Here is a 13,725-nt window from a genome sequence, read left to right as displayed (position 1 = left end):
AACATCTGGCAGAGTGCATCATTCAGAAAGGAGCCCACTTTATAGTATGCATCAAAAAGCAAGGAGACGTTAAAACTTTATTCAGGCCTGTGCTACTCAGCTGATAGCGTGCGGCAGGAGAGGGGGACAAAGAATAAGGCCTGACAAAATTTTTCAGGGTTTTTTCAACTTGTTTTTTTTTCTAAACAATAACTTGGGGAAGCCAACACCAACTTGCAAAACATTTTGATGATGCCGAATCTGAATTTTTTCGAGTCTGTATTCGCAAAAAGAAAAGGAGGACTTGTGGCACCTTAGAGACAAGCAAATTTATTTGAGCATAAGCTTTTGTGAGCTACAGCTCACTTCATCGGATGCATTCAGTGGTATTCAGTGGCATTCACCTTACGAAAGCTTATGCTCAAATAAATGTGTTAGTCTCTAAGGTGCCACAAGTACTCCTTTTCTTTCTGTGTGCTGAGTCATCTGAAGTAAAAGAGTTCATACATTCCTCCAGTGCTGTGATTTATTAGCTTCATTAGAGTGGAGTGTGAGCTTGGCTCCTGGCTGCTTTTCTTGGTTTATTATTCACATCCACCCCCCCATTCTCAGTTGTCTTTTTAGGGCCGGTCCATCTAAAACAGGCTTGAGACACACTTGCTCATGGTATGATCTTAGGATATGTGTTTGTGGTGACAGGGAGGGAGTCACTTAATCTCTGTGTCTTGGTTAGTGTCACAGTTCAGGGCTACTGCACTGTGTATTTCCCCTTGCTGGTCTACCAAGGGCAGCCACTCTAGGCTCACTGCTCCTTAGCTGTCATCTTTCTTGTGTGGAGACCCACATCTCTCTCCTTCCTATGACCGGGGGGTTTCCTGTCTGCATAGTTCCCATAGTTCTGATATTCCCAGCAAGCCAGACTGCCTAAACAGGCCAGCGTCTGCATGCTGCTTTCATTCTAGGGGCTATGAACAGCTGTAATTGCCAACAGTTATGAATGATCAAACAGTTCTTTCTAAGCAAGCACATTTATTCTTAAGGTGAAAGCATTACAGAGACAACAAATTAAAAACAATCAAAGACCCTACAGGCAAGCTAATAAGCATACCAGAGATCAGCCAAACTCCAATCTTGAGATCTGGTGGGAGTCAGTCCTTCAAACCCCACCAGAGGTTTTATTTTCTGTGGTGACACTTTCATCACAGCCTTAGCTCAGAACTCGCACCTACATGGAAGAGGTTAGTCTTTCCTTTATACGGTTTGGGCATTTTGATCTTGAGATTCCAGAGACAGATAATCAGTAGACAAAGGTCCTCCCTTCCAGGCATAGCTTCAAAAGGTAGGGGGGTTGCATTACCAGAAGTGGGGAATTAGCATTTACCTCTCCTTAGTGTTTTCCCCAGGAAATCCGCTTCACAGGTATTGTCCAAAAATCCATTCTTGTTTGGCATATTATTCAGTGTGGTCCTTTGATCTTCTGGGCCTTACATTACATCTCCCCTGTAGCCTGATTGATTATTGCAACACACACTTGTCACAGATAACAGGTTCTTTATTCAGACAGCTGCTTAGAGTTAATTAAGAAGATGAAATTTTTGAAAAACACAAAGAAACTTTGAGGTTTAGTTAATACAAACAAATGTAATTGAAATCATTGAGAAATTAATATATACAAGTATAATTTAAGTACAGTAAAGTGGTTTCCTGTATTATTCATCCTTGCATATGTACAACCTTGTGCATACGTACAACCTTCTGGAGATGAAGCAGTCAGTGAACATGCTGCGATATGTATATATCACACACACACACATCTTTTCTCTCTCTCGCTCTCTCCATACTTTAATTCACCAAAGGATTTTATTGCTGGTTTTTGTTTGTTTTTTAAACTTTCTCCCCTGTCATACTTTCAGGTCCCAGGGGTAGTGACTGGGGTTTGTTTTCTCTCTACCTTTACTTACTATTTTGCTTGATGTAAATGTAAAATATATTGTTTTGTTTAAAGAGATACTGAACTTTATAAATTACTAATACATCTAAGTATCAGAAGAGTAGCCATGTTAGTCTGAATCTGTAAAAGCGGCAAAGAGTCCTGTGGCACCTTAGAGACTAACAGACGTATTGGAGCATGAGCTTTCGTGAGTGAATACCCACTTCGTCCGACGAAGTGGGTATCACCCACGAAAGCTTATGCTCCAATACGTCTGTTAGTCTATAAGGTGCCACAGGACTCTTTGCTGTTAATACATCTAAAGGGTACTAAATTAGATGTTCTGCAACAGTAAAGACTGTTAATTGCTGCTGTTTGATACATTCTGTAAATTTAAAATAATGATTTTGAGACTGATTTATGGGGAACCAATTTTAATTCTGTTCAGTCAAATGTAAGTTAAAAGCAATTTGCTTCCCTTTTTAATAGACACAGATAAAACTACCAAGGAAGTCATTTCCAGTTGCATACATCAACATATTGGCACCTGGCCAAAGAGTTTTAAGCCACATTTCGCTGTTCCCTCCTGTCAGCTTTCTAGCTGAAGATTACACCTGAATTACAAGTGAAAGGCACAGAAACAATTAATTAATGCCTTTAACTTTAAACTTGATAAACTAATTAAATAATACCTTTATGATTATTTGTCTTTTAATGATTAAAGGCAAACAGATTTGTTGTGTGTGGGGAGAAAAGTCCAGGTAATGTACACATTTTACATAAACCTTTTTACTTCCATTACAGCTGGTGGCCCTTCGCTATGGCTTACAAAATACATAGCTACGCAGCCTCTCAAACCTGTGAATAACTAAGCTTCCATTATTGTCTGATATGCAGAGGTTCCTTCTTTTAAATAATTATATATACCTTTGTAATTAGTAATATATTGTGATTATCATTCAAATAAAGTTGTCCACACTATTACCACCCAATTCAAGTGCTTATAGCCTTTGAGTGGTATGCAGAGCCTTTGAGTGGCTAAAACTTTGTCATTAACAAGAGTAGGAGGTATCCCCCCTTAAATATTGATAGGCACACAGGCCTTTGGCCATTCCTGACTAGAACTGCACATGAGAACTTCTACAGTTAACCCTTTGCCTTCCTGTCTCAATCGCCCCAATCAAACACAGTTACCCTTTCACCTTCTCACTTTAGCATGACAAAGTCAAGCTTCTCACACTAATAGAGTAGACCTTAACCAGAGCAAAGCCAAATAACCCAATTATCTGGATTCTCCTCTTTGCCCCCTAGCATGTCCCAATCGAATAAAGCTATCAATATTAGGCCCTGCAGTGTCACTAACTTCATAGCAAGCTAAATTATACATGAAATAGGGTCATAGGTCAACACCTCCTTAGAGCGGTTACATACAATCCTGGCCTACAATAATACATAAAATTTTCATTTAATGAAATGGACCTGAAAGATACTTAAGCTTAATTTCATTAGGTGTTTCAAGGGTATGGGAGGAAATTGCCATATATGTCACAGTTACTATTAATTATAAAAGTGGATAAAGCACCTTGTGACAGCCAGAAGCTGCAGCTGACTTTGAGGAAGACATAAATAAAAAGCACTTGGACACTGAAGCACACTGAGCTTCCCTTGCACCTGGGGAATTTTAATACTGTTTTGGTGCCAAAAGGGACCGGGTAGGTCCTCTGCTGTAAAGGGTTGTAGCTTCATTGACTTCACTGGAGCTTTACTAGTTGACACAAGCTGATGATTGGGCCCTTTTGACTTTTATCTTATACTTTCCAATTAGATTGTTAAGCTCTTTGGGGTAGGGAAGTAGCCTCTTTGTGTTGTGTTTGTACAGCACCTAGCACAGGACTAGGACTAGGGCTTGTGGGGGCTACAGTAATACAAATAATGAATAAATAATGTTTTTAAGTAAAGAATTAATCATTGTTTCTTTCATTCTCTAATACCCTTCTCCAATCTGACATTAACACCTTCCTTTCTTCCCCGCTCTTTCCTCTTCATTGTTGTTTCTCTATTTCTTTCATCTGTTGCAGTCTATCATTTCCCTGCCCCATAGTCCCTTCCTAGATGTTGTGGACATCAGTTAGGGTGAATACATTTTAACTGTTGGAAAAACCTGCCCCCGGAACAAGGCAGCGAGTCTTCTATATACTTTTGAATAGCTCTGCTGTTTCCAGGCCACCCTTAGTAGACGCTACAGGTCCTGACATAACCAAATGCAATCAGCCAGAATCCTCTCTTCCACAGAGGCTCTCCTGAACAGGGATGGACAGAGTTGCAAAAGTCTGAATCTGGATCTCAAAGTTCATGGATGTTGACATACAGGGTTTGGCTCACTCTCAAAGTCTAGATCCTCGCATACACTTCCTCCTGGCTGGCAGTGTTCGTGTCTGGGGTTTTCGCTCAGATCCCTGTCTTCCCAGCTTGCTAATGATTGTGTGTGCCTAAGGGAATGTCTACACTGTACTGTAACCCAGGGTTAGTAGAACACGAGTTAGCAGACCTGGGGTTTGTTAACCTAGGGGTTGAGCATCAACACTCGTTTGTAACCCCAGGTTAGGAATTTTTGAACCCTGGGTCCCAACCTGGGGCTCCAGCATCTACACTGCATTGTCTGAACCTGAGTCCAGCCACCCATGCCCCAGGCGTCCTCTCACCCTCCCAAAATGTGGCTGTTCTAGCCCTTTGTTTGTGGTGCAGCGTGGGCAAACTTAACTGTCCACCACATTTGACTGTCCAGAGGACAAAGTCAGCCCATGGGATTGTGGGGCACTTTTGGCAGACTCTCAGAGCGCAAGTCCTGTGGGGCTGTTTCTACAGTGCAAAGCAATAGGGCTCGAACCCGGGGTCCTAGCTTGACTCACCCTCTGGGGTCCTGGGACCCTGAGTCCAAATTTTGGGTTAGCGCAATTCATGTGTAGACAAGGGGGGGGGGGGCAGATTAGTCCTTGAGTTCAGGTGTTGGGGAGAAGTTCATTGCTTACCAGATGGAACAGGTGGAGAGTGGCAGGGAATTGGCTCTGCCCCCACAACACACAGTACATCTGAGCCAGCTCCCCAGAGGTGGTAATTTACTATTGGTGTAGGCCAAAGGTAAATTACTGTCTCCCTAGAGCCAGCTTGGACCAGAGAAGGAATTGTGGCTTCCTGGTATATAATACCAGGTGATATAAGTGAAGAGTGCGCAACACAAATGGCATATCTCCAAAGCAAGAGAGGCAGAGAATAGTTTGAGAGCACTCCATAGGCTGAGATATGTCCTCATGAACCATATTTTGAATAAGGTACAAATTAGTAGGAATCTAAGTCTGTTCTAAGAGAATTCACAAACAGCAAAAGGACAATTGTTTGCTCAGCTCTTCTGAAGACCCAGCATTTGAGTATTTTAAAATGAGACTAGTCATGACACTAGAAGACACACTGTAGAGAGCAATGATGCTTGTGCAGAGAGATGGCTCTTCCATTTCAAGTATAAACATAAGGCTTTGTCTTTTTTTTTTTTTCACTTTAATTCAGTACTTTATCACCAACTTTCCCCACATGGCAAAATCAAATTCAGAGTTGCAGGATCACAGGAACACACAATGCTATTTCCATTAACTTGAATGGAGGAAGCAAATGGTAGCTCACCTGAACCTTTGTCAGTATTGAGGGTCGCCTTGCATGGTGCATCTCAGAAATCACAACTTCTTGAGCAAGTATAGCCTGAAAGTGCTGTCAGCTTTCTAAAACTCTATTCATCTCTTAAAGAGGAATGTCAGCATCAGATGCTCTAATCTGTTGGTGCTCAAATGGTAGTCCACAGGAAGTTCTTGCTGTTATTGGTTGTTTAGGGCCTTACCCAAAGCCTATTGAAGTCAATGGAAAAACTCCCATTGGCTTTAGCTCAAGCCACTAATGCATTTGGCCAAAGTAAGGTCAATAGTGTTTTCAATAACTGTCATCTGGAGGTTTCCTATGTTAAGAAAATTGTTACCAAAACCAAACATCCTGAAAGGGCAACAATCCTTCCCGAAACCACCAGCACCATTTTTAATACACTTTTGACATCGTTTCCTTAGGAGTAGGCCACATCTGGCGCTCTGCGGACAAGCTGCAGCAAATCCATGAACTGCATACGTCCTGCCTAAGCCATCAAAATGGGCCTAAAGTGGGCTGTGGGCCAGCCCTCTGCACCATGGCAAATCTCCCCCCAAGGGAGTAGCTCACTTTGCACATAATTGTCTATTTTCAAATGGGAAAGGTTGGTAGCTTTGATTCCACTACGAATACTCTTACTCTCACAGGGGATGTTAGAGACTGGTGACTGGAAACCTTTGCATTTGCATCATTGAAGCCAGTGGCAAAACTCCCACTGTCCTCAGTGAGAACAAACCCAGACCCTATATTTGTATCACACAACCCATGAGTGGTGCTGCATTTTAAATACTCAATCTGAGGCGTGTGCCGGGAGAACATTGCAGGAGCCTGAAGTCCTCTGTCCAGCCAACAGGTTCCCTTGTGGGCAGAAACAGTGCAAATGTCCCTGTCCTGCCACTTTGCCTCAATCCTTTCTTTGACTAGCTTTTCGAGGGAAAGAATAATTCATGCTTCCTGCCCATACGTTCCTTGGCCTTGGCCTGAGACAGCCGAAAGTTGCCAGCTGTGATTCCAGCTTTTGTTTAGTGCTTTTTGTTCACTTGGAACTGGCTTGAGGCTACCCAATTCATTTCACATACACCAACCAATGACTGTCAAACTTTAAATCATTTCCAAGCTGGGCTGGGTTCCTGTATCCTATAGAGATAAAAGCTCCATGACTCATAATCACCTTGTCCTCTGGTTCATGGTGTATAAGAAACAGTGGAGGCAAAGACACAGATCCTCAGCTGATGTAAATGAAGCCACTGAATTACACTATCCAAGAATCTGGCCCAAAAAGTTGTGTGTAGAATGGGTGTTTTCCAAACTTTCAGCTCTATCTAAAATTTATGTGCAAATTCTGACCTCCGTTCCATCCCATCGACTTTTTTTTTTAGAATTTGGTCTTTCATGCTCACGTTGAATACTGCTTCTTCACAGCTCATGCTTTATTAATAATAAGAACTTCATTTCCTTCTGGCTTCTTTTACAAGTAGTTATTTTACTTTCCCTTAAGGTGCAAATAAAAGGTAATTTTCTCACCCATGCCATCATTCTTCCAAATGAACCTACTCTGAACAGTAACCAATTTAACTTTTCATAATTGTAGGATTTCCGGCTGTCTTTGTAGTAGCCTGGGCAGTGGTCCGTGCAACGGTGGCAGATGCAAGGTAAGCGGCAAGGACGCAGAAGGCGCTGTGAGCTATCTGTTTATGGAAAGCAGTCAGATTTGTTTTCATCTCTCCATTCCTGCATGTACCGCAGATCACGTGCTCCCATTCTTACCTGCAAACAAAGTGTCATTTTTAAACAGCAAAAGACAGATGCACCATCAGAGTGGTAGAAGGTGGAAGGTGGAAACCTTAATGTAAAAGAGAAGAAAAGTGATGATAAAAACAATGGGCCAGTTTATTTGCTGCTGTGTCTCAGCATGGCTCCACGGGTACCGAAGAGAATAACGGCCTGCATAACCCTACTTTCCCTTGTTTACTTTCTGTGTGGCAAAGCTGAGAGATGATAATGGGCTAAAGCCCAACATAGAGCTTTCCTTTCTCATTTCCCGAAGGTCCGATAATAAGTTAAATGCCCAAAGCAAATCATTCCTATTGGTCTGATAACTCATTGCTGTGGAGATCCTCGCTGCGATTATAAACCTGTTTCTATTGTATTTCTAAAGGGTTTAAAATCAGACATGGCATTTAGATAGTGGGCAATAAAATTGCTAGGCATGCAGCTAGAGCACTGAAGAACGGTGCGTCATTTCCACTCTGGATCTTTTTCTGTTATATACCGTTTACTCTCAATGAGACCGAATATTGGGTTAGCCAGTGTTCAGACAACTGCTTTTCCTAGACCTCGTGATTGATAAGCTATTGGACCTTAAACCTGCCATTAACCCAGGATTGAATACTGATTGGCAGACATATCAAGCCAGTGAATTTTTTGGAGTAAACATTTTATATTTGCGGGGAAGGGGCGAACTCTCCTGACAGGCTGTTTCTGTAAACGAATAGTAACTGAAGCTGCTCAGATGTTTGAAATGTTAAAAGTTGGTGGTACTGAGGGACTAGTAGGGAGAGGGCAAGTGAGAAAATGAAAGTTGTATGATAAATGTGATTTATCACACGGTACCATCGTTTAGTACAGGGGTATCACCAGTACATATTGTATATATTCATATTGTGTGTGTGTGTGTGTGTGTGTGTGTGTGTGTGTATATATACACACACACACACACACACACGCTCCATATCCATTATTGCCCATTTTCTAGAAAGGGGCCCCCAAGCTGGCTTCTAGACAGATCCAAAGGTTTGCACGTACCGTTAGCGATAAGTGCAAATAAGAGAATTTACATTTCATCCTCCCAGACTCTGTCGACAGACGAGAGTCAGGCATCTAGGGTGGGCTTTTCAAATGCACTCAGCATGGGCCTCCTGGCTGCCACTGAGGTCAACAGGAGCAGGGGATGCTGAGTGTTTTTGAAAGTCCCTTCACAACAAACAAGGAGCTAAGAAAAGTCATTCAACACTCCATGTGCATGTCATTCATGAATTTCAACTCCCCTCAGCTACCCTTTCATCACCCACAGCCCACACGTCTGCATATGCCTCCATCCTGAACAACCAGTGAGCACCCGGGTACCCTGCCCCTTTGTTATTGGTTATGTGCTGATTGTGTTTTGTTGTTTACATTGTGTGTCACTCGGTTCATACTGGTATGAGTAAGCGAGGTACGGTGTCAGACTGCAAACTGGAGCAGGGAGCTTGGTTTCTCTGTAATTTTTAGGGTAACGGAGGAATCAGTGATCTAGGTTGCCGGTGATTTTTTTAAATATAGAAATGTCGGATAGGCGAGCTCATGTATTGATTTAAAGCTGCAGGCTGGGTTGTTCCAGCTGAAGGCTGGAGAGACGTAGTTGTGGGTGGTGGCACTTGAGAATGAGAACGAGTGAATGGAGTGGAGGCGGGCTGTGGAACGACGTAGCTGCTCCTTTCCGGCCATGTGGCGTAGCGACCTTCTCTCAAAGGTTATGAAGATGCTATTTGCATGGGAGTTTTCCGTGTGTTTAATAAGGCTGCTACTCAAAGGGGCCTGATCCAAAGCCCGTTGAAGTCAATGGGGGCTTTCCATGCCTGTGGATCAGTCCCATGGATAGCTGTCAGGGTCGACATGTAAAATCCCTTGTGTATCCTGCTGCAGAGCCCCAATGTCTTCCCTAAGCTCCCCTCTTCCCCAGCCTTGCTCCTCATCAAGGCCCCCGAGCGCGTCATAGCAAAGAAAACTTCGAAAGCAAAAACTCCAAGATCAGTGCCCTTCCTTGACTCAATTGGCTGTCTTCACTATTACTGTGTCCCAATGATAAAGCAAGCGGTGATCTAACAGTAACAATTCCAACCTCAAACAAATGGCTATTAAGTGGACAACCTGGCACCAACACTTGCCCTTGGATTCAGCTGAAATGATGAATCATAGGAGCAACTACTAAACAATATCTATGACCTTATTCCAGGCTCTCGCCGTCTGCGTCAATAAGTGCAGAAAATTATTCTTTCCTCTCAGAGCTTTACTTTTGTCTGTGTAATAATTGCTGAGGATTTGCTTTGCTGCATGTCGATAGTTCAAACCTTTGTCAGGCAGTAGGAATGGTTCAAAGCAATTTACTACCATGCATCACTTTCACTACCCACAAATATATACTGAGCTGGGCTGGACAACTCTTTGTTCATGTCCTAGAAGAAAGGCACATTGTGTATTCAGACAAATATCTGCTCATTGTGAGTGACAGCTAGAGAGAGACCATATTTTCCTATGCTGAATACAGGGCACATGGTAAAATTACTCATATTCAAGGTAATTCAAAGAACTATGCAGTACAAATGTTCAAATTAACATCAAGTTGACTGAGCCCCTCTTAAAAAGAAATACTGGGTCGATAGATTCTTTTTATTTACCTTCTTCTCATTAAGGCTTTAGGGTTCAGATGGGGAGAGGTGACACACACATCTCTCTCACATGGGGGTGGGGGGGAGGGGTGTTTGACTGACCGACCCCATGCTCCCTGCCTGGTACTCTCTGACCTGCATGCCTGGCTGGACACACCCACCTCTCTTGGTACCTTGCACTGCATCGTCCCAAGGCAACATGTGGGGGACGTGCAGGGTCACCTAGCTCTCCCCCCTCTCCCCCCCGTGGCTGGAAGCTGCTTGTCCCGTCCTACCTGCACAGTGTCAAAAGGCATCTAACACCTCCAGGCTGCTGCTGACCACCGACATAATCCAGCTGCCTCCTGTCCCGCAGCTACAGCACGGGCAGGAAGGGGTTAAGCCCTAAGGTTGCATTGTGCACCAGGGCCCAGAGAACCTGACTGCAGGGCCTTCAGCGAACCCGTCCAGAGAGGTGGCTCAGCAGGGCAGGGTGCCTAGGGGACAGAGCAGCTCCGCGCCCCTCGGAGGCAGGGCCCAGGGTGGGGAGGCAGGCAGCAGGGGAGAAGAAGAGGGTGCTAAGCCCCTTCCCGGGGGGCTGCTGTGGAGCCTGCAGGGTCGGGGTGTGAACAGCCTGGAAATCGCTTCCCCCCTTCATCCTCCCCGCCACTCCAGAGCTTAGCTGAGGGGTTGAGAGGCTACCCTATGCCAGCTCTGTGGGGGTGCTTTGCCACACGCAGGGCTCGGCAACTCCTGGCCAGAGGTAGGCGGGTGGCTGGCGAGCAGGGATCCAGCCAGCACCAGGACCAGCCAATAACGGGGGAGACAGAAAATACAGGACAATTTGCCCGTTTTTAAGAAAAAAGTCGGAACACCCTGCAGGAGGGCTGAAATACGGGACTGTCCCTTTAAAAACGGGACATCTGGTCACCCTAGTGATAGGGGACAGTGAATGTCTGGGTCCACTCCTAAGTTTCTTGTTGAGCTATTGGGCCAGATTCTTGACTGTAGTTCAGCTACTTTGTGTTGACCTAAAGGGGCATCACTGATTCCCTGAATGTAAAACAATCCTCTGAGTCGTATGAAGTGAACAGCGCTAGCCATATGCCACCCACTGTCCCCTCCCCCGGTGTAGGCGGTATGTTGGGGGCAGGGAAAGGTCGGGACTCACAGACTTTAAGGCCAGAAGGGACTATCACCATCATTTAGTCTGACTTTCAGGCCACAGAACCTCACCCGCCCACTCCTGTAATAAACCCCCAACCTCTGGCTGAGTTACTGAAGTCCTCAGATCTTGATTTAAAGACTTCAAGTTACCATTTACATCGTTTAAACCTGCAAGTGACGCATGCTGCAGGGACAGGCAAAAAATCCAGGGTCTCTGCCAATCTGATCCAGGGGAAATTCCTTCCTGACCCCAAATACGGTGGTAAGTTGGACACTGAGCAAAACCCACCAGCCAGATGCCTGGGAACGAATTCTCTGTAGTAACTTGGAGCCCTCCCCATCTAGAATCCCATCCCCTGCCCTTGGAGATATTTGCTGCTGGCAGTCTCAGAATGGTGTAACAGGGCTAGGAGCAGAACACATGACATTTTAGCTGATCCGTGCCCTTCAGGGATCTCTCCAGGATAAGCAGTTTGGAAAGGTGGCTTACAGCCACCTTTTTCTCACCCTCTCCTCAGAAGCTCTGAGCATGAGTCCAGGAAAGTGCAGAATTTGGTTTGAAAATTTGTACGCCAGAAGCTGCTGTGTTATGCCTGCATTGAAATGAAGAGGGCTGCATATAGAGCTAGGTGGTATGAAAGGGCTGTACTGTAGCTGAAGTCCCCAGGAAGGGGGCTTTCAGGCAGCATACATGGCATGGTAACTACTCCACCCCTGGAGAAGACGTAACATCTCACACACACCCCGTTCCCACCTAGCTCTGCTAGCTGGTGCACAGTAATGGCAGTAGGGCCACATCCCAAAATTCTGCATACCCTTCTCCCCTTGAGGCAGTTAGCATCTGTGGGCATCCTGGAAGGGGAGCTGGGCATGTGCTCCTCAGATACATGGTGGCTGGCTCATGGACATGGGGACCAGACGTGTGGGAAAGGTGCCCTGCATCTTTTCCTTGTGCATCCACACCAGGGCCAAGCAGCCAGACCACGATGAGGGTTTTAACTGAGGAACTTTAAAGGACATATAAAAATCCCCCTGAAAATCAACAGTGGAGCTCTGGTTTTACAATAAAATGTACAAAAAATAAAAAACCCATCTCAGAACCCTCTTTCCATGGTGTGATGAGATTCATCGCACTTAAAGCCTGTGGTAAGGAAGAAAGCAGTGAAATCTGAGGTGACTAATGAAAAACATCATCGCCGAGGAGAGACAACTGTAACTCTACAGGAAACAAAGGGTAGCGGCTCCTTTAATGTAGAAGGTGTGTATGAAGCTTTGATGTGAAAAGCCTATAAAGAAGCCATTGTTCCCATTCCTGCCGGCAATTGCAAGTGTTATCTTTAGTCTTGACCACTAGAGGGCTGCTGCTTTGCAAGGGCACAGCACGAGTCATCAAACCAAGTGGCGGTGTGACCCCTATGTGCCATGGCCTGGCTGCAGTTTCTGTGGGTGCATTCTGAACCCATGCTTAAGCCTCCCCCTGCCACTTTCCTTCATGCAAAACATCAAGGTGAAAAGAAAAAAAGCCTTTGAAACCTGAATTATGGACCCAGCTGTCACAGAGTAAAATATTCCAAAGATATATAGGGCCTGATCTTCAGTCCCCAGATCGGACCAGATTTTGTGCATGTGCAAGCAAGAATTTAATTTGCATGCCCCTCTCTGGAGGAGCCTACACAAATCTCTGATTTGTCCTGGCGTATTTATTTTATTGAATTCCATGACTGGATTTATTGGTATGTTTCCACTAATAGAGCTTCTGCCTAGGAGTATTGGACCAAAAATATTGAAACCTGGATTCTTCAAAGCCCATATTTAGACCCCTAAAATAAGTGATCTGCTCGTTCAGCAGCCCGCTCTTCAGTTGGAACTGTGGCTTTTTTATGAATTGTATCCTGCACCTGTTGATATATTTTCAAAGGTGCTCAAGCACTCACCTCTCCGACTGCTGGCAGTGGGATGTACAGATGCTCAGAACCTTCTGTTTGCCAGAAGCTGGGAATGAGTGACAGGGGATGGATGATCACTTGATGATTACCTGTTCTGTTCTTTCCCTCTGGGGCTCCTGGCATTGGCCACTGTCAGAAGACAGGATACTGGGCTAGATGGACCTTTGGTCTGACCTAGTATGGCTGTTCTTATGTTCTTAACCTTTGAATTTCCAGTCGTTTGGGACAGATATGGTCAACCAATGATGATGTTCTTCTTAGGAAAACAAGGAGAGCTTGTAAACCTCCATTAAATACTTCTGGTGTTTTCTCTGTGCATGCACCCCAAAAACCAGAGGCTATTTATTCAGCCGCAGCTTGCAGCTCTCCATTCTGCTGCACATTCCCAGAACTGCACTCCAGTGTGAATGGCGACCCTTTGACTTCTCCAAACATCTCCCATGCTTTGGCACAACCATAGCAAATTACTCAACACATACGGGAACTTTCCTTACAGATTCTTTACCCCATCATGGTGCTATATAGAGATAATGGGAGGAGAGGGGGGAAGAGAAGCATTTCACCAGGTTTCTTTTTCAATTCAGAAGTTTGTCCAACTCAATTTTTTTTTAAT

The 13,725-nt window shown here is 44.6% G+C and overlaps 1 protein-coding gene across 1 annotated transcript in view; it reads left to right on the top strand.

Annotated features, from left to right (window-relative positions):
* PTH2R (parathyroid hormone 2 receptor) overlaps positions 1-13,725 on the top strand; it is a 94,059-nt gene that overhangs the window by 50,586 nt on the left and 29,748 nt on the right. The window contains exon 8 of the mRNA XM_074968033.1: positions 7,185-7,245. Coding sequence (XP_074824134.1) covers positions 7,185-7,245 — 61 coding nt within the window. The remainder of the gene's footprint in view (positions 1-7,184; positions 7,246-13,725) is intronic.

The sequence above is a fragment of the Natator depressus genome, chromosome 11 (assembly GCF_965152275.1).
Source record: "Natator depressus isolate rNatDep1 chromosome 11, rNatDep2.hap1, whole genome shotgun sequence".
NCBI lineage: Eukaryota > Metazoa > Chordata > Testudines > Cheloniidae > Natator > Natator depressus.
This window is presented reverse-complemented; position numbering and strand designations above follow the sequence as displayed.